The sequence below is a fragment of the Pygocentrus nattereri genome, chromosome 13, assembly GCF_015220715.1.
Source record: "Pygocentrus nattereri isolate fPygNat1 chromosome 13, fPygNat1.pri, whole genome shotgun sequence".
NCBI classification, from domain to species: Eukaryota; Metazoa; Chordata; class Actinopteri; order Characiformes; family Serrasalmidae; genus Pygocentrus; species Pygocentrus nattereri.
Window position 1 is genome coordinate 9,682,295 of NC_051223.1, and position 21,914 is coordinate 9,704,208.

Here is a 21,914-nt window from a genome sequence, read left to right on the forward strand (position 1 = left end):
AAGAAAGTCGAGTGTCATCAGTGTGACTTTTATTTTTCAAAATAAGAGTTTTTTGTTACGCAGTAACACCAGTGACACGACTCCTGGGGACTTTCATTATATATTTTATATTTATTTGCTGTTTGTTTTCTTTGTCATTTAATCAGATATTCCACAGTCATGTAAAGATTATTGCAGTTAAAATAGCAGAAAAATGTTTTTTACCTCAAAATATGGCCTCAGCCTTTGCACACCCCAATAGGTTCACAGTGTTTCTCTCTGAGTCCTTTAAATACTTAAGTTTTGTGGTTAAATTTTTAGTCTTTTACAGAAAGAAGAGTCAGTGTCAATCCACTCAGAACTGACAGCTTCAAACAGCTGAAAAACATCGCCGATGCGTTTGCTAAAACAGAAATGTTAGAAAATGGTTCTATATTGCTCCGAAAAGGGTTCTTCTATTGTACACAAGCTTCACATTGTAACAATAGCAGAACCCATTTTGGTGCTATACAGAACCCTCTCTAAAAGGCTTCTATATAGAACATATTCTCCATCAATCTGAAGCACAATCTCACCATGCAAAGAATCCTTTCAGCATGAAATGGTTCTGTATAGAACTGATGGTTCTAAATAAAACCATTTCTTTTATTTTTAAGGGTCTAGGGTTTAAAGCTGGACTCTGACCAGGCCAGAACCATAAGCAACAACCATTAGCATTCAGGCTTGGTCTTTTTTTTTTATTGGATAGGATTGTACTTTGGTTCATTTTTATAGATAAATGGGTCATTTTATAGATAAAGTGGCTACATCATCAAGTCTATTACAGGTCACTTCACTCCACTTGTTTTCACTATTTAGCCCTGCAGTTTGCACTATGGTAACGGGTGTAGATGAGCTTTCATCACTTAACTTCACTGGCCTCATAGCCTCCAGCACTAAATATAAAAGCAGACTTCAGAAAGCAGCACTGGTGGACAGTAATTAGTTTCTGTACTTAAGTATTTTTTTGTGTATCTGTGATTTCCCACTATTGGGCGACTTTTTACTTTCACTCCACTACATTTCAAAGTATAATATCTTCCTTTTTCCTCCTCTACATTTTGAGAAATCTGTCGTTCCTTTTGGTTTCTGTGTGTATAAAAACGGAACATGTCAAAATGAAAGAAGCGCAAAGCCAGAACACCAATCAGGGCACAGCGGTCACTTTGTTTAGAGCTTGTTTTGACCTGTTGGTCATACCGACCCAGTGCAGCACGCGGTTCAACATCAGCACAGCAGCGTAAAATTTTGGGAGAGTCTGTTCAACATAAATGATGAACTAACCTAACTGTGTAAATAGAGCACAATATAGAAATATGTCCACATATGCAGTCGAGACTGACGCGGCTTTTTACTGAATTTATACAAACACAATTTCATTTTATAGTAAATTAGTTTGGGCTGGTTTATGTTTATGAACAGAGACCTACAGATCAACATAGTAAAGGAAGCTCATTTGTGATCCTGAGTTTAAAGCCAGTTTTTATAAAACTTAAACTTGGAACTAAGTTGTAAATAAATCTGAAACTGAAACTTTGCTTGTGTGTAAAAAGTGATTTCAGAGCCACTCGGTTCTCCCTGATGGAAACTGTTTACCTTCAGTGTTTTGTGCTTATGATCATTTTAATAGACGTCAGCGTCACTAATTAATGACGTTCTATTAAAAGACTGGTTTACCAAGAGAGACGCTGGAGGATTTTTCAGCTGAAATGAGTTCATGAAGCCAGTCTGGTTATAAAAATGATAACAGGACATCAGAGCCATAATTAATCTTCTAGTACTTTTACTTTATACTTAAGTACATTTGAAGGTAAATACTTTAGTACTTTTACTCAAGTGGAGGTCTAAAGGGAGGAACTTCTACTTTTACTGGACTAATATTTTACCTTGGGTGTCTCTACTTTAACTCAAGTACATGATTTGTGTACTTTGTCCACGACTGGAAAGCAAATGTATCTCGGCTGATTGACAACTTTAAAAAAAAAGGTGATTTCTATTTAGATTATCGCTGTAAATATCAGTTATTCCATGTCTGTTGGAGAGAAATTCTGCAGCTGTCATAACTCTAGTGAACACAGACACTGTGTCATCACGTCCCTGCAGAACTGAGGGCACTGCAGACTGACCTGGACCAGATTCAGGCCTGACAAACACTCACATGGACACTGAGGAACTTCAAATTGTTGCTGTTGCTGCAAAACCTTGTATCTCCAATCTGGTGACTTTTCAGAAGGAGGAAAAAACGTTTTACTTTGAATGGAAGTTAATGGAATACCATTTTATCCCAACTAACTTTGGAGCATTTCCATTGGTCCATACATTAAAGTTAAACACAATGTAAAGGGCAGCTGGCATTCCCAAAATCTGGGAAAAAAAAAACAATAAAATTGAGGATGTCAACCAACAACCATGAAATGCTGCTTGGAATCGAAGGCAATCAGGGCAGTTAAGGCCTTGCAATTTTCACCTCTCGGGGATGTAGTTGCAGTGGTAACCGGAGACGAAAAGGGCCGCACTGGTCAGCAAGACGGTGATGTTTAGAAGAGATGACCTTTAGGAAAGAGAGAGAGAGGGATGGAGTTTCAGTGACAGAGATGTATTGAAGGTCACACTAAGGAGGGCAGCGCTGTTGTCAATCACTTGTCCGGCCTGGCCTGAGACACATTAGCCTTTAGGGTACACTCTCTGTTTAAATCTGTTTCTGCATTTTGATGTAGGTGTTGGATATTTCACTCGTCTATTCTCTCTCCACTCATCACACAAACACACAGCAAAGGACATGAGGAGCAGTCTGACACATGTGGTCCTGTCAGTCATCAGTGCTCCCCTGTTCCACCATGTCCTCTAAGTGCATGTGACTATGTGGCTGGACTATAGCGGTCAGTCCCCTTTCTGTCATTCACTGTAGCAGAGCCAAGCCAACAACAGACCTACTGTTAGCACAAGTTTCTTAGCTTCTTCTGCCCTGTGTGGGAATCTTTGCCCAGGGCTGTAGTTGGGTGGAGACGTCCTACGTGTCTAAAGTGAAGTGGCGCTGCTGGAAGTTCTGGTTGTTCCTCTGTGACGAAACAGGAAGGTGTGGAAGATGGCAGCTCTGCGCTTTGGGCTGGTGGCTCTGCTGCTAGCTCTGCTGAGTGTGGGAACATGGACAGCGAAAGCCGAGGAAGTGGACCGGGCAGAAGCAGATGTGGCTGATGATGAGGACAGTGGACATGTGGACCATGAAGGGGAAGGTGGAGATGTGGCTGATGAAGGAGGGGAAGAAGGCCTAGCTGAAGAGGAAGAAGAAGGTGAGGAAGAGACTGCTGAAGATGATGATGAAGGAGAGGAAGAAGAAGTGGAGGATGACGAGGAGGCTGAGGAGGAAGGAACTCAGGAAGAGGAGCTAACTGATGAAGATGAAGCAGTGGGGGAAGATGCTGGAGAAGATTCTGAGGATGGTGATGAAGATGAGGCTGGAGCTACTGAGGAAGATTCTGAGGGGGAAGAGGGTGATGAAGATGATGGTGAAGCTGCTGAAGAAGGTTCTAAGGAGGAAGAGGGTGATGATGATGGTGAAGCTGGTGAAGAACATTCAGAGGATGAAGAGGGTGATGAGGATAATGGTGAAGCTGCTGAAGAAGGTTCTGAGGAGGAAGAGGAGGAAGAGGATGAAGAGGACGAGGCTGAAGCCGCTGAAGAAGGTTCTGAGGAGGAAGAAGGCAATGAGGATGAGCCTGAAGAACATTTTGAGGAGGAAGAGGGTGATGAGGTTGAAGCAGGAGATACTGGAAACCAATCTGAGGAGGATGAGGATGGAGCTTCTGAAGCTGTCGATGAAGATGATGGTGAAGATCAAGAGGCAGCAGCAGAAGAAGCTGAAGGTATCTGTTGCTTATAGTGATCAAATTTATGACCTTCAGAGCAGGTTGGTGTGAAATGCTGTTCTAGAGAAACTTACAGGCTCAGAACTGTTCACAGTGGTTGTGATAGGAACCAGATGTCCAGACGTATGACATTAATATGCGGCCTGATCTCTGAAACATGGTTTTACCTTAGTTTTGAGATGAACCTTTGTCCTATAGCATATGTTTAAAACCCATTCATGGTGGAGGGATACATGTAGATCAGTGAGGGAAAATAGTCCCTAAAGAAAACGTATTATTTTAGATTTTCCACTATTTTACCATCTTCAACTTTCCATATAAACTCAGAAGACTCGTGTAGGTTCTCTGGTGGTTCTGGATGGTAAATAAAATGTCTATATCTGTGTTGTAGTTATGGTGACCCTTGGTTCCTATCACCACCACTGTAAAGAAATCTGAACCATTGCACACCAAACCACTTGGAATCACTCTGTTTACATCTCAAACACTGCATTAAGCATATTTTGTAAAATTGGTGGAATTCCCATTTAATGCATCCATGCTGGATCCAGCCTTTAAGCACAGATTGAGCACAACTGGTGGTAAAACAGACCATTATGTACAGTTGTAAGGTTTATTTTTAACCCTTTAAGGCCACTGTGTGCTGATACTGTCCCACTACAGGCATGCAGAGACACTCTTAGATCTAAAATAGCCTGCTATATCTGAACAGTAACAAGCATCCAAACTATTCCAAACTCTTTAAGCCTCATACGGTCGATCGCTGTTGGCATAAACCGAAGACGCTTACTTGCTGTGAGGTATCTCAGCAAGGTGAGGCTCATCTTTGTCATAGAGCACTCTTTCAGCAGTGCTTTAGCTTCGGTATGAACAGAAATACAAGTTAAACTGCTGTACCATGTGTCACAATTCCTATACTTCATAAAGATGGATTTTATTAGTACAACCCCAATTCCAATGAAGTTGGGACGTTGCTTAAAACAACGATGATTTGCAAATCCTTTTCAACCTATATTCAATTGAACACACTACAAAGACAAGATATTTAATGTTCAAATGGATAAACTTTATTGTTTTTTGCAAATATTCACTCATTTTGAATTTGATGCCTGCAACACGTTCCAAAGAAGCTGGGACAGGGGCAACAAAAGACTGGGAAAGTTGAGGAATGCTCAAAAAACACCTGTTTGGAACATTCCACAGGTGAACAGGTTAATTGGTAACAGGTGAGTTTCAGGTGAGACTGAAAAGGATTTGCAAAACATCGTATTCTGTTTTTATTTATGTTTTACACAATGTCCCAACTTCATTAGAATTGGGGTTGTAAACGAAATAGTTCTATTTAACTATTTCGCACTTAAATGGTTGAAATGGATCTTCAGATTGGTGTATATGGCTCTATATAACACCAGAAAGAGTTTTGCTACTGTTACAATGTCAAGCTTATTACAACAGAAGAACCTTTATAGTGCTACACAGAGCCATTTTTGAAAAAAGTTCTATAAAGAAGTGTGTAGACCTTGTTAATTGACCATTAAGACCTTAAGTAGACCCCTTATGATTATTGTGTCCTCCTTGTCATGTTTTAGCTAAATGTGTGCTTCTATTAGCAACGCTTCAAATCTGCTAGCACTGCTAGCAGCAGTCAGTGGTATGTTTAAGGTGCCAGCACAGCTGGTCAGCCAATTTTATTCATCTTATAAAGCCCAAGTTTGGCCAGAAACACATTTATAACATATTTTTTCTCTCAAATTTAGTCAAATAGCTGAGACACGCTCAGTGTCTGAAGTTTCCTTTTCTAGTGTTATACACTGAAGCTGCATGGCTAATGTAGCTAACTAGCACATTTGTTGGCTCACAGGTGGGAATAAGTGGCCTCACACAAGCTTTTAGGAGAGTTTTTAAGGGTTTTTAATTTATTCTCCAGGGTATATTTTGGTTTGTCCATCTGAATTTTCATGACCATAAGGCAAATTATTCAGTAAAATATTCAAGAAATAAATGCCATTTTTAAATTTTATTTAGTTTTTGTAAAAGCTCCCCTTAAATGAACAGAACGTGTGTTTTATGATCTACACATATTACTAAATGCTTACAATTTACAGCTGAAAGCCAAAAATCTCAACGCTCTTTGTAATATTTTTATAAAAGTAATGTCTACAGAGCAGATCACTGAAGAGACGCCGTCTGTTTATAGTTTATAGCCCAGATTTGGGGAAAAATGGGTCGACTTTCAGTAGAAAAACAAACTGAGTTCAGCTTCTTTTATTATAAGGGTTTAAAATGACACCATAGACTGGAGAGAAGAGTTACAGCCTCATAGGACGCCCAGATTCTGAATGTAGCTTATGAAATATGAAAGTTATGAAGAATATGATCAAGTGTGTTTTGGAGCCACCGGTGGTTCCATGGAGTTTAATAAGTAGACTTGTTTAGGGGGTACAGGCAAAATGGAGGTTTCAACACGGCAGCTTCTAGTGTTTTTGTCCATTTTTATAGAGAGCAGTGTGCTGTACAGAGCTGAATCCACATGTGTGAGTCTATTAGAGAATAACTGATCAATGCCCCACATTTTGAGGTAAATATGTGGTGGTTTAGGTATGCAGTTATGCAGTTAGCACAAATTTATGAGACATAAACTTCCATCATTTTCCCCAGACAGCAAAAATATCGTTGTTGTCGGAAGAAAACCTCATATCTCCATTTTTGTTGTTCTCCGTTTTTCCATTTTTGACAAAATTTCAAAATACCTGTTTCCCTTTACATTGTGTAGAAATTTCATGAAGAAGAGACCAAAATGACTTGGAATAGTGTTTGGTAAACAAAATTAAATGTAAGGTAGGTTTTTTCCTTCTCCTGTAAAGTTTGGAGATATGAGGTCCAACAATAGAGATACATCAAACTGCTGGCTTAATAAGGTCAGCACCCCACTGACTCAATGCTCTGGACTACTGCATGGACCACTGGTCCAGCTCCAGACCACCCAGATTATTGTCCAGTGAAGGTCTAACTAGCTTTTAATCTGCTCAAACAGATTTTAAATGCACAGAGACTTTTATTTTGGAAAATAAACTAATATTACAAAAAAATGGAAATAAAAAAGACTAACCCTAATACAAAATCATTTTCCTGAAAATGCCGTTGCTGACCTTGACTGGTTACAGCTGCATAGCTAGTTTTATTCATGATATTGCTGTTAAATTTTTTACCAAAACTAAATCACAAAGGAGAAAGGAAGAAAGAAGATAAGAAAAAAAGGAAGGAAACTCAACTGTGAGTGGAAAATGAATGTTGCACTGCAGAAAATGGGGTCTTGTCAAGTGAAATTATATTAAATCTCATCAATGTAGCTAATATTTCCCATTTTGAAATGGTTGTGTACTTATTATAAGTTTATTTATACAGGGAGATAATTTTACTTAATAAAAATGACTTTAAAAAGTAAAAATGTCTAGAAATTAAGGTAAATAATCTCAAATTAAGATCACAGGAACCTGAACAGGAGAAACATTAGATTTATAGACTATATTTAAGATCACATTACTTGAAAAGATTCCATTTTTGCAGTGTAATCTTCTCAATTAGATTTTAAATGCACACTTTTATTTTGAAAAATAAACTAAGACAAGTATTACAGAAAAACTGATAGAAATAAACACCGAGCCTAATATAAAATCATTCTGTTGGACCTTGACTGGTTACAGCAGCATAAGCAGTTTTATTTATAATGTTGTTGTTATTTATAAATTATTTATTAAACTAAATTACAAAGAATAATGACAGAAAGAAAAGAAGGAAAACTCATCCGTGAGTGGAAAATGGGTGTAGAAAAGTGGAAATTTGTCTAATATTCTGTTTAACCACCATTAGGCCAGTGGGCCGCCAGCTTTCCCATCAGTGGCCCAACAGTGGCCCACTGTCCTCTTATTACCTGGAGTCAGCCTTGTAGCTTGTTTAACCTCCAGTAAAGCCACAGTGTCTTGGCTGATCGACGCAATATGGTTCAATCAAAAGAGATTTAACACCAAATCCACTACTTTAAGACGACATACTTCATTTTGGCTGATTTAAAGTGACCCAGCAAGTCTCTTGTGCTCTGTAGGAGAGGCTGCTGATGAGGAAGCCACAGTAGAGGAGGAGACTGAAGCCCCAGCTGGAGAAGCAGAGTATCACAGCGGCTCTCTGTGCAGCCTCTGCTCCATCTGTGAGGTATTGACTCAGAGAAACACCACATAAACATATGGATCCTGTTCATATTACTTAAACGTGAACCCTTAGAACATAATAAAGGTCTGTAATACTACACTTCTGCAAGATTTCTACAAGAACTGTGCAGTAAATACAGACAAAAACTATAGTTTCTCAATAATAGCTCCTATACAGGGAGATTCACCCGAAAGAGGCTGCTGTAACTCCTGTTAGGTCGAAGCATCTGAACCAAACAAATAGTCTACATATTTTGATGTGTGTGTAATCAACTGCATTACATGCGATGCTGGAAGTGATCTCTGTTTTCTGCTGGACACATGAAGGGTTACTACACCTGGAAGCTGCAAACGGGTGTTTGCTGTACAGCGCCTACCTCATCGCTCCGACTCAGGGGCATCATGGCTTATTCAAAGCTCCACATACTGAGAAGCTCATTGCACATGTTTGGTTCAGATTGATTCGTCCTAGAGAGAATTACTGCAGAATATTTGGGGCCTCTTTCAAGTGAATCGCCCTGTAGTTTCTTACAGATATAGTATTATTATAGATACACAAAATGCCCAAAAACGACGTTTGGTTAACGAGGGTCTTCTGGAGACGTGCACATGAAAAAGTCTGAATGCAAAAGTTTGGGCGCCCTGGTCAAATTGCATGTTTTGTTGATTTTCTAAGTTGTACAGAGAACACACTTCTTCTACTTTAACACACAATTACTGTTTATTTGTTGAAATGAACATATTGAGGGGATAAAATGTAGCCTGTGCAAAAGGCACACTTTATATTTTATGTATGTGTATGTATGTTGCTGCTGTCGAATAAAACCTGGTGTCACACATATTTTATATATATATATGTACATTAGGGCAAATGATTAAAAAAATTAATTGCGATTAATCTCAGAATTTCATATAGATAATTGCGATTAATCACATTTTTAAAAATCTTTAAAGGATTTTTAAGTGACAAGAGAAAACTATAAGGGAGTTTCATTCACTCACATACTAGGCAGTAATACTGAACCTACAGAACACAGAATTGGATTTGTAATAGATTAGGGAGCTGCAGTCCCCTTCCGGAGGGATGCCGAGGCGTTCCCAAGACAGTCGAGAGATATAATCCCTCCATCGTGTCCTGGGTCTTCCCTGGGGTCTCCTCCCTGTCGGACATGTCTGGAACACCTCCCTGGGGAGGCGTTCAGAGGTCATCCTTACCAGATGCCCGAACCACCTCAACTGGCTTCTCTCAACGTGGAGGAGCAGCGGCTCTAGTCCGAGCCTCTCTCGAATCGCCGAGAACGTAGATTGCCCGGTAAATTGACAGCTTCGCCTTCTGGCTCAGCTCTCTCTTCACCACGACGGACTGGTATAGGGTCCGCATTGGCCGCGCCAATCCGCCTGTCAACCTCTCGCTCCATCCTTCCTTCACTCGTGAACAAAAACTTCACAGTACTGCTCAAACAAAAATAAATTACATTCATTAAAGACATGTAGTGTCAAACCACAGAGCTACAGCATTGTAAACAGCATGTAAACGTGGTTCATTAAGCCACATTTACATGCAGCCTAATAATCCATTAATAATAGCTCAATCGGAATAGAACACGTCCATGTAAACACCTAAATCGGAATAGTCTAGTCCGACTGAGGCCATTCGGAATATGATTTAGATATAGGATTGAACGAGGCGGGTAAACATCTAAATATTCCGTTAAATAGAAGAATAATAACCGTGTAAACACCTGAATCTGATTACGCTCCAATGGGAACGTGTAAGTACGTTCTGCGCATGCGCGGCACATCATAGCGAAAGGTTAATACCGTTCGACATGGCGGAGCTGAAGCTGGTCTGCAGAGGAGACGAAGTTTATGCTCTGAGCTTTAAAAGACGGCGGTAGGACGGACGTCCAGCTTATGTGTCTCAGAACACGACGTCTTCCTCTCGGCCTTCTTTAAGTGAGAATAAACACCTCAGTCTGAGTCTGATTGTTTTCAGTCGGATTGGAAAAAATCTTTGCATATAAACACAGACACTTACTCCTCTACTGTTAATGAGAGACGCCGCGCACAGTCACGTCTCAACATGAACTACGGATGACTCGCAGGGCCAAATAGAATTTGCGTTAATGGCACTATTTTTAAAATCGCGTTAAATTGAGATCGCGTTAATACGTTATTATCGCGTTAACTTGGACAGCCCTAATATATATATATATATATATATATATATATATATATATATAAAATCAGTGGTGGACAGTAACTAAGTAAATATAATTATTTACTGTACTTAAGTAGTTTTTTCTTGTATCTGTACTTTACTTAAGTTTTTCCATTTTGAGCGACTTTACTTTCACTCACTACATTTCAAAGTCTAATATCTGACTTTTTCCTCCACTACATTTTGAGAAATCTGTCATTCCTTTTGGTTTTTGTATGTATAAAAACGTAACATGTCAAAACAAAAGAAGTGCAAAGCAAGAGCACCAATCCGGGCATGATCATACCTACCCAGTGCAAGCACACATCAGTGCAGCAGTGTAAAGATTTGGGAGCACATGCGTCACCTAAATGATGAGCTAACCTAACTTTGTGTAAATGGACTAAAATACAGAAATATGTCCACATATGCAGTCGTGACTGGTGCGTTTCTTTTTTCTGAATTTCTACAAACACTTTCATTTTATAGTAAATTAGTTTTGGTTAGTTTATGTTTATGAACAGAGACCTACAGATCAATATAGTAAAGGAGCTCATTTGTGATCCTGAGTTTAAAGCCAGTTTTTATTCAACTTGTAACTAATTTACAAAGTAATCTTAAACTGAAACTTTGTGTGTAAAAAGTGATTTCAGAGCCACTCGGTTCTCCCTGATGGAAACTGTTTACCTTCAGTGTTTTGTGCTTATGATCATTTTAATAGACGTTAGCATCACTAATTAATGACGTTCTATTAAAAGACTGGTTTACCAAGAGAGACACTGGAGGATTTTCACCTGAAATGAGTTCATGAAGCGAGTCTTGTTATAAAAATGATAACAGGACATCAGAGCCATAATTACTCTTTTAGTACTTTTACTTTAGATACTTGAGTACATTTGAAGGTAAATACTTTAGTACTTTTACTCAAGTGGAGGTTTAAAGGGAGGAACTTCTACTTTTACTGGAGTAATATTTTACCTTGGGTGTCTCTACTTTAACTCAAGTACTTCGTCCACTTCTGAGATATATATACCGCTATATATATATATATATATATATATATATATATATATATATACCACTGCTGTCAGAACAAAACCGCGTATCTCCACTTTTGTTGTTCTTCAGTTTCTGACATAATTTGAAAATACCTGTGGTGCTTTACATTGTATGTAAATTTCATGATGAATGGACGAAAAGAATCGACCCAAAATGCCATGGAAAAATGTCTGGTTCCATTGACTCACATTAAAAGTAAAGTAAGTTTTTTCCTTGTCCTGTAAAGTCTGTAAAGTCCTGTAAAAACCATTTTGAAGGTTTTCTTATGACAACAGATCAACCTAAAAAAAATGACTTCATGTGGTAACAAATTAACTTTATTTAATCAAATTAATTTTATTCAACCTAAATAAATACATTAAATGAATGATTCTTTCAAACAATGTCGTTTTTAAAGTTGAATAAAACTGGTTCAATTTCTTGTTACTACATGAAGTAACTTTTTTAGGTTGTCTGTCGAGCCGTTTTTACAGTGCATAGACAATGTGTAATTATTTTCGCTTAGAAAACGCAATTTAACCAAGGATGTTCAAACTTCTGCATACAGCTGTATGCTGACTGTCCCAGCGGTCATTTACAGTCGTGTACAGAAGCTGTTCTTGTAGTTTTCACTCATTTGCACAATCTGCTTGGTTCCAACCAATCAGCGATGAACTAGTGTTGTTACACTGTAGTTAAATACTGCAGCTGCTCAGTGTTAGTGGTCCAATCACTACCAATCACCACCAATCATAAATGTTTATGTCCGATTTCCTTTACTTTTGTCCTAGAACACTTAGGACCACTTAGCAGAGTTTACAGCTGTACTTTTCTCTCTATCAGCACTGCAGCAGCTGTGATAAATGTCCGTGCGAGGCGGGAGACTCATCAGCACACTGCCAGCACTGTCAAGTAAGTGCTAATATCTTTATTAATATCCATATTAAAGGAGAGTCTTTTTTACATTTGTGCATACTTTAATGGTTCTGATGTAAACAGAGTGGTTTGCTCTGTTGTAAAGAAACTGACAGAGTCAGACTTGCTGCCTGACGTCTGAGACGTTGTTTTATTACAGCACTGGGAAGATTTTAAAAATGTAAACATATTTTTATAAATCCATTCATAGTGTAGGGATACATGCAGGATACTGTGAGGCAAAATAGTCCCCAAAGAAGACTTATTTTTCAGATTTTCCACTACTTTAACGTCATCAACATTCCCTATAAACTTGAAAAAGACGCAAGTAGGTTCACTGGTGGTTTTGGAGAGGTTCCACTCATGACTCTACTTTTTTAACCTCCTCCCACAGCAATGCTCCTACTGCTACATCTGTCCGATGGTCTGTGAGACGGTCTGTGAACCAGGTAAGAAAGGCCAGACACTAAGACTAGATCTACTAGAGTCATTTTCATCAAAACATGCACAACAAACATAGTAACATCCACAGCAGACTTGCTAGCAGCTAGTTAAGTGACCCTTATTAGTACCACAATGGGGAAATTTCATCTCGGCATTTAACCCATCCGTGAAGTGAAACACCACATACACACTAGTGAGCACACACACACTAGTTGGCAGTGAGCACACTTGCCCAGAGCAGCGGGCAGCCCTATTCGGGGTTAAGTGCCTTGCTCACCTCTTCCTCAACATCCCCCCTCAGCAACCTTCTGAACCACAGGGCCAGTTCCTTAACCTCCAGCCCATGACTGCCCCAAACAGTTATCAGAAGTGGGATTTGAACCCACACCTCCATCTGGAGACCAGAACCCTTATTTCTTGGGAAGGGATTGAACTTTGACTCTGGCACCTTAGACCACTTGGCCAACCTACGCAGTGTGGGACTCAACTGTCTGGCATGCAGGAACAGAATGAGAATTAATATTTTATTCATTTTTATTTTAAAAAAGTTCTTAACAATGCAGTTTTTGACCAATAAAAAATAAACACATTTTAAGGAATATACTCAATGCCCCCTAGTGGCTAAGGGTCTCTCAGCAACTGCTTTTACTTCTAGAAACAGCTCTGGTTGAGACACTGGCCTTATGTTTGTATGCTAGGAAATGTCCTGTCCTGGGTGTCTGTGGAGGTCATGTGCTCTTTTATGTTATAAAAATCAAATGCTTTAACAGAGAGTTCAGTTACCTTTGTTCACAAAGGAGTTTCCCTTACAAAAAGTAGGTTTATTTGTGTGCTATACTAAACAGAGATACACTAAACAACAATATACTTAAGTATACTTCACTACTGATAGAAAAAAGTCTCTTAAGCTTCTGATCAGAAGTATCTGAAGTATACTTGCCCTACATATACATTTTAAGTACACTTGGCTTGTAGTTTGGGATGAAATAGCTTGGAGTAAACAGAACATTTGTGGAACTGATCTTTCATGTAAATTGTAGAGAAGTACAATCTGTTTGTGGGACTAATTTCGGAGAGGGTACATGACACAATCCTAATATCAAACATCCCTACAGACTGTGTGCATTCCTTGTGCTTTGTTTTGATCTTTAATGTCGATTTGAGTTGCTATGCTCTTATATTTTGGCATCAAATACAATATTTGAACATTTTGATTCATAATGAAAACAAATATGTTCTTAATCCAGAGTATGTTCTGATATTTTTACCAGTAGTCCACTGGTAGGGTTCATGTTGCACTGTTGTTGAAATAAAACCTTGTATCTCCAAAATAGTAACTTTACAGGAGAAGGAAAAAACATACTTTACTTTTAATGGAAGTCAATGGAACCAGACATTTTACCAAGTCATTTTGGGCTGTTTCATCATGAAATTTACACACAATGTAAAGAGGAACAGGCACTTTCAATGTCAAAAACTGAAAAGTGAGAAAAATGAAGATACAAGGTCTTCTTCCAACAGCAGCAATTAGTTAACTAACTTCAAGTCTACTTGAAGTACAGTTAAAGGTAAATTTCAAGTATTCAAAATAAATAAATAACTAGTAAACTATAAATATTACATTAAGTTCATTTAAAGTTAACGTACAGGTGTACTTCCAGTATTAACCATTAAATGAGAAGGGTATACTTACATTTCATAAACTAAAAAGTGGGATAGAAGTATATAACCAGTAAATGAACAGTATGTAAACTAGTTGTGTACTGAAAGTTTGCTACTCTTACAGCTAAAGGAGACTTTTAAAGCTATATTTTTATAAGCTAAAATGCTAAAAGCTAAAAAAGTCCCAAGAAGCACTGAAACATACCAGTATGTTGACATTAGTAGACTGACTAATGGAGGTTTTGGGAATTTTGTTTTGGAACATTTGAATTTTACTGAAGTTTACTTTTTTTGTAAGGGTTAAGAAAGATTCACTTGGCATGTGCAGAGCAGCCACGGCAAACCCGTCTGATACTCTAAATGAGCCTTTATATTTCTCACAGGTGGCATTGTGGACGTGCTGTCTGGAACCTTTTATCAGTGAGTGTTTATTAATCATGTCTGATATTTGATTTTTTTCCCCGTTTTTCCATATTTAAATTGTTTGTATAAATATAGATGCAGCTTTTCTGTCTCTGGTTTTGCCTTGCAGGACTGTGGCCTCATATCTATGAGCACTTTTACATTCTCTCCTGCGCCATCCTGTGGTGGACAGCAGAGCAGTTGGGTTCTCGCATATCTGTGATGTATGTTAGATGTTGAACACATTCCTCAGCTTAGAACAGCTACAGAGTCGGAGAAGCATGACCATTTATCTGTACAGCTGAGGAAATTCTACCACAGGGCCAAATGTTTACCACGGCACAAAGCCGCATACAGTTATATCACAGCAGGACGGAGAAATTAAAAGCTAATAGCATTATTATTTAAATGTCACTCAAGATTTCACATTTAAAGGAAGAAACATAGAATTGATAGAGGTTAATATTTCATATATCAGTTTGGGTTATTTTCAGTAGATTCTGCTATGACAGTTAAAAGCTCCTCATCTGGTTTCAGTACAGACTGAACTGTTTCTGACAACAGATACGGTTCGTGTTTCACTGGCAGCTTCAGTTCAGTGTGAGACGGCAGCAGTGATGTGTGTATTTTCACAGGATGCCAGTTTCTAACCAAATAAACTGATTTCACATATAAATGCTTGTTTCAGTGTTTCATTAACCAAATCCATCTACATATAGCAGAATATTAATTATGGAATTACTGTTCATTTTCTCTTGATAATTTTAGAGTATGCACCCTAAATATTGGTCAGAATTTTGTTGGGCTACAGTCAAGGTGGGGTAATTTTGTTGGGCTACAGTCAAGGTGGGACAGAATTTAGTTGGGCTACAGTTGAGGTGGGACAGAATTTTGTTGGGCTACAGTCAAAGTGGATCAGAATTTTGCTTGGCTACAGTTGAGGTGGGACAGAATTTTGTTGGGCTACAGTCAAAGTGGATCAGAATTTTGCTGGGCTACAGTTGAGGTGGGATATTTGATAATTTTAAAGTATGCACCCTAAATATTGGACAGAATTTTGTTTGGTTTTACAGTCGAGGTGGGACAGAATTTTGTTGGGCTACAGTCAAGGTGGGGTAATTTTGTTGGGCTACAGTCAAGGTGGGACAGAATTTTGTTGGGCTACAGTCGAGGTAGGTCAGAATTTTGTTGGGCTACAGTTGAGGTGGGACAGAATTTTGTTGGGCTACAGTCAAAGTGGATCAGAATTTTGTTGGGCTACAGTCAAAGTGGATCAGAATTTTGCTGGGCTACAGTCAAAGTGGATCAGAATTTTGCTGGGCTACAGTTGAGGTAGGACAGAATTTTGTTGTGCTACAGTCAAAGTGGATCAGAATTTTGTTGGGCTACAGTCAAAGTGGATCAGAATTTTGTTGGGCTACAGTCGAGGTGGGACAGAATTTTGTTGGGCTACAGTCAAAGTGGATCAGAATTTTGTTGGGCTACAGTCGAGGTGGGACAATTTTGTTGGACTACAGTTGAGGTGGGACAATTTTGTTGGACTACAGTTGAGGTGGGACAATTTTGTTGGGCTACAGTTGAGGTGGGACAATTTTGTTGGGCTCTGTTCAGCTTAGACAAATTCATATTTTAACCTGCTGTGGGTGGGGTTGAACTCTGGCAGAACATTCTAGACCTGGACTCATATCTCAGGCCCATTTAACATTTTGTTTGGCTGCAGGAAAATAGTCACCATGAACTCTTCCTGCCAAAGCCTGTACACTGTTGTGCTACCGAATGCATACCCTTTAAAGAAAGAGACAAGACTGAGAGGTTTAAGCAAAAGGCAACTTGCTTTCTTTCAACTTCATGTGTTCATGTCTGAATTCTTCATCAGTGAGAGACTTCAGTATCGGTGCTTGACAACAAGGACAGAATATCAAGAGCAATGAACACAAAACTAGCTGTAAAAACAACCCAGAGGGAGTGTAGCTTGTATCTGCCAATATGTAATGACAGACCTAGGACAAAAAAAACAGCTTAACTGTGAACATAGAGAATTTTGAAGTCAAAGTCAAAGTCAAAACAGCCATTCAAGTACAATGAAATTTCATCTTGCTGTAACGACTGCGGTGGTTACAGCAGCATCTGCAAGGATGACAGTGCCTCCATTAGGCTGGAGGCAGTTGATGACTGCATCTATGGCAATTACTATCACTTTAAATGTCCACAGCTTTAAAAAGCACAAAATGAAAACATGTGTCTCTCATAATCTGTTTTCTTTTCATGTGTAATCTGTGTCCAATATCAGCCCCTATACGCTGTCTGGCTTCTGAATGTTCTGCAGCAGCATGAGGCAGCATTTTTGGTTTTTGCTGTGCAGCAGCCCCACACTTGAAAAATGAACAATGGCTTAACTAATGTTGTAGTTGTTAAGAACAAAAATAAATTTTCATATCCACCTCATTTTCACATGACCACAATGTTTGGCTAAAATATCTGGTTAGGAAACAGACACGTCAATGTGAGCTAACTGGCTAACAGGCTAACACTACAATAATACAAGACAGACCGTGAGGATTCAGCAAGTTCCAGACGAGCATGGATTAAAGTGAAAAAGTGGGTTTAATTATATTAGGCAAAGTACATACAGGGGTCAAAACCAGAAGAATGTAGATGATCACAAAGGTGATCATCTCACAAGGCAGACTAAACAAAAGCGCAATCCAAAAATCAAGGTCGAAATAACAAGCAAAAAGAGGTCAAACGCACAAATCCAAAACCAGCAAACAAAACCAAAAGGGCAAGGAAAAAAATCAGCATTGAGAAAAACAAGAAGAGGTCAGAGTCAAAAACAGATAAAGGCAATCAGAAGGAACGCTCAGTAAGTTTACATGAGAAACATTACTTCGCAACTTGACCTAACTAGAGCCTGGGCTTATATACTAAACTACAACATCAGTCATAGACATACAAACACAGGTGAAACCTGGGACCGATCGTCACCGGTCACGTGATCCCCTGTAGACTCCTGGGTGATGTCCATTATGGGCTCCGATGTGACAGGGAAGTCCGAAGTCACGTGTCCTCCCATGGATTCATGGGAGATGGAGTTCGCAACACTGGGGGAGTCCACTTGAGGCGTGACAGACTTCAGGTTCAAGCCTTCAAAAAATTAGCTGCTCGAAAACTCAAGAAACAGTAAGCAAAGAATGTTACTTGAATGTTTGTTATGAGCTTAAAATGTCTATTTAATCAAAATCAAGTATAGCACTGCTAGCCTGACGCTAACACACTATGATGAACATACGATACCTTTCTATCATGATATGATAAGCTATTCGCAGTTCACTGGCTCCGCTGGAAGTTCCGTCCGTAAGTCACTCATAGCATCTCAGCCTCATAACAGGTCGAGTGCTGTGAATAGAGCTGCCCAGTGCTCCAGGTAAGTGTGTTCACTGCCCCCTAGCGTGGGTGTTTACTAGTCTGTATGTGGTGTTTCACAGCACTGATGGAGGTGAAATTTCTTTATTGTGGGACTAATAAGGGTCTCTTAATCAAAACACAGACTGAAGGAGCATCTTTGGGATAGTTCCATCCCCGAGTGCAGTTCCAGGCTTGTAGAATCTGAGCCAGTTCCACTGGCAGCTACACATGCTCACCCATACGGAAACCTGATATAAGGACGCTGTTGTTCCTGGTTGCTTCTATTTCACAATTATAGCACTTACAGTTGCCTGGGGCAGATCTAGCAGGGCAGAGGTTTCACAAACTGACTTGTGGCATCCTATGACAGTGCCAAGTTCTTCAGTATGATGCATTCTACTGTCAGTTTTTGTCTGATTGCTATAGTGCTTGAATATTATACACCTGTTACAATGGATGTGGCTTAGAAATTACAGCTAGAAATAAAGGTTCTGTCAACAGTGGTTTTAAGGTCTGATTGTGAACCTTAAATAAGATTTTACAGGTAAAGACTTGTATTTGTGCCTTTTCATAACCGAATGTTTTAAAACAGAGCAGTAAAATGAAAATCGAGACGGGACGGGGTGTGTGGAGTCAGTACATCTTAGAAAATATAAATTCACAGCTGGCAACATCACGTCTAAAGGCCCCTCCCTCCCCAACCTACCTCAACTGGTTCTCCAATGAGAAACTGCTGGTGAAACTGAGTTTTCCGTTTCTCATCGTGGGAAAGGCGTCTTCTCAGGAGTTTCTGTTTTGGTGTGGCACCTGAGCCTCAACTGAGGTTACACTTGGAAAATCTCTCCATGGAGAGTGCTGATGCGGGATTTCACCCTTTTCTTTATTTTCCAGCATTTCGTCTGAGTGGCAGAAACACCTGGAACACAAAACAACACACATTTCAGCTTCCTTTCTGACAGAGTGTAACTCAGTTTAACTTAGCTCCATGCTATAGCGCAGTAGATAAGACTGGAGGTCTGATGTCAACAGACAAGGCAGAATTATACTCGGGTGCAATTATACTCTTCTTCATATGACTGACACTTTTTCTCAGTAATCCTTTTAATTTCTGTCTTCAAATGAAATTTATTTGTCATTACCTTTAGCAGAGGTTTTCACTGGCCTCCCTTCAGACAATGACATGCATTCTAAATGTTATTTTTCCTCCTGAGGTCCAATATATCGTTGCGTAATTTTCATGTAAACAAAAACAACAGCATAATTCATTTTTACATAATCATTTTCAACATTTCTTTTTCCCTAAGAATTGAACAGCCTGTGCACTCAGAGCTGAAACACTCCTTATAACTTCAGGGTTCTAGGTTGTATATATTGTAGCACCCACCACTTCTAAAAGAGACACATCTTGCACATGTTTCTCTCTATCTCTGTCTGTCTGTCTGTCTGTCTGTCTGTCCTGTCTGTGTCTCTCTCTCTCTCTCTGCTCGCATACATATATACACCCCCATCCCCAGGTTCAATTCCTAGCCCCGCCCTCTACAATAAGAGCCCATAGCTCAATGAAGGAACTAGAATAGTTGCATTGCTAGTATACCTAAGCAATAGAACATGAGAGGGAGTCTGTTAGGAAATAACATCACAGCCGTGATGTTATTGGTGATAACTCACTCCTCGAGTGTTCTACTGCTTTAATACAACAGTTAAATAAATACAGTAAGAAATGAATAAACTGGGCTGTGAAGGCGGCGTTTAAAGTGTTTTAATGTTCAGTTCCTTCCTCCAAATTATGGCTCCTTAACAAGCAGCTTGTTGCTACGTCAGAGTAACGAGCTCCGCCCTCTAGCTGCTCAGCCGGCAGTTTGTTCTCCAGCTCCACACAGACCAACTGACAGTTTGGGAATTTAGCGTCGTCTCACCTTCAGAGTCGGACCAAATTGGATGCCAGTCAAACGTGATCTTTAACAGTGTCTGTTTTCTGTTTGTGGCAAAGTAAGAAGTAAAAACGTTGGAACAGCCTGATCGTCTCCTACAGCTGTCAGAGTCGTTGCTTAGCAACATTTTCTTAGCGGAGTGAAGTGATACAGTGTTTGTGAAAAACCTGTGAGTTATGATGAAATAACAGCAGTTACAACACCATCCATCCATCCATCCATCCATTTTCTAAGCCACTTCTCCGTCAGGGTCGTGGGGGGGTGCTGGAGCCTAACCCAGCAGTCTTCGGGCGGAAGGCAGGATACACCCTGGACAGGTCGCCAGTCCATCGCAGGGCAGACAGACAGACACAGACAGTCACTCACACACTCACACCTAGGGGAAATTTAACATGTCCAATTGGCCTGACTGCATGTCTTTGGACTGTGGCAGGAAACCGGAGAACCCGGAGGAAACCCACACAGACACGGGGAGAACATGCAAACTCCACACAGAGAGGACCCTGGTCACCCAGCTGGGGAATCAAACCCAGGTCCTCCTTGCTGTGAGGCAACAGCGCTACCCCCACAGCCGCAATGCAGTGTCACTCAAGCAGTCGGCTCAAGCAGCCATGTAGCTGAGATGTAGTGTCGCTTAGGCAGCTGGCCCGAGAGGCCTCCCAGCCGGGGTGTAGAGCTGCTCACGCAGCCGAACACCACCAGTCCATGCAGCCCACACAAGCTGCAGTCCAACATCAACCAAGCAGTTGACCCAAGCAGCCACATAGCTGTGATGTAGCGTCGATCAGGTCCCCAATCCAGAGAGCCTTATAGCCATAGTACGGCATCAATCAAGTGGCTGGTCCAGGCCGCCCCATAGCTGTGATGTAATGTCACTTAGGCAGTCGGCCTGAGAGGCCTTGTATCTGCAGCGTAGTGCTGCTCGTGCATCTGAACACTACCGGTCTGGGAGTCCAAGCACCCAGTCCAGTGGCGTATCTGCGATGTTTGATCAGGTTTGATCAGGTCCCTGGTCCAGGAAGCCTTGTAGCCGCAATACAGTGGTGCTTAAGTGGCCGGTCCAGGCCTCATCATAGCTGTGAGTGTAGCATCACCCGAGAGTGGATAATCACTCTCAGCCTCTCAGTGGAACGAGGGCAAACTCCTCAGCCAGAAGGGAGACATCAAAACATGTACACAGACAATACAAAACAAACAAAATATTGACGTAAAGCCGCAGCAATTTTGGCTGCCATATGGCCAGCGTACTTACAACGGAACAAACGCGCACACACACACACACACACACACGCGCGTTCAAGCAACTTGCATACGTGGAATTCACTTTACATTCAGTGGAATTAGTTTACATTATCTGCGCTGCTCACGTCCGCCGTCTCTCACGCGCTATCAGGTCATCACTCAATCAGGTGCAGTGGACATGTGATCACATGGTGAGGCCTGGAAAGTGATACTTAAAGGAAGTGATAAGCAGGTATTTCTCCTCTGACGCAGAGATGCAGTCTCCCTCTCTGATCTCTATCTCTGCAGTTCATCTCATTTAACAGCTGCCTCTCAGAGAGCGTGTGCTCTGTGGGTGTCACTGGTATCTCTGCTGAATCTGCAGCCAATTAACTGTACATCTTACAAAACACGTGGAATATGCCATGCAGATTTGCGCACAGCTGTCACTCGCTGCTTGAAGCAGTGCATGCTAGCCGGCTGCGAAGAAGTTCTGCAGCCTCAGGGCTGAAGGCCTCAAAAGCACAACAGCAAAAACACTGGTCAAACTAGCGATGGGCATTTTGATTCATTTTAAGGTCAAATTTAATGACCTCTGGTCAGACAA

General features: G+C 40.3%; 1 protein-coding gene and 1 long non-coding RNA gene across 2 annotated transcripts; one reads left to right on the top strand and one right to left on the bottom strand.

The window, feature by feature from the left end:
• The first annotated feature begins 2,891 nt into the window (after positions 1-2,891).
• LOC108441168 (spore wall protein 2) lies at positions 2,892-15,426 on the top strand. The gene is made up of 6 exons (XM_017720547.2): positions 2,892-3,881; positions 7,987-8,093; positions 12,171-12,239; positions 12,637-12,691; positions 14,732-14,768; positions 14,881-15,426. The coding sequence occupies exons 1-6, from the start codon at positions 3,104-3,106 to the stop codon at positions 14,900-14,902; spliced, it is 1,068 nt and encodes a 355-aa protein (XP_017576036.1). The 5' UTR covers positions 2,892-3,103; the 3' UTR covers positions 14,903-15,426.
• Positions 15,427-17,335: 1,909 nt separating this feature from the next.
• LOC108441174 lies at positions 17,336-19,358 on the bottom strand. Its single transcript, XR_001858910.2, has 3 exons — positions 19,295-19,358; positions 18,862-19,071; positions 17,336-17,919 (listed from the first exon to the last, which is right to left on the bottom strand). It is a non-coding gene; the product is annotated as an uncharacterized LOC108441174 (long non-coding RNA).
• Between the last annotated feature and the right edge of the window lie 2,556 nt (positions 19,359-21,914).

Bases quoted from the DNA above. Each gene is read 5' to 3' on its own strand.
- LOC108441168 (XM_017720547.2), top strand. From the start codon at position 3,104: ATGGCAGCTCTGCGCTTTGGGCTGGTGGCTCTGCTGCTAGCTCTGCTG. The intron at 8,094-12,170 runs GTATTGACTCAG...TCTCTCTATCAG, and splicing joins GCCTCTGCTCCATCTGTGAG to CACTGCAGCAGCTGTGATAA. The intron at 12,240-12,636 runs GTAAGTGCTAAT...CTCCTCCCACAG, and splicing joins CACACTGCCAGCACTGTCAA to CAATGCTCCTACTGCTACAT.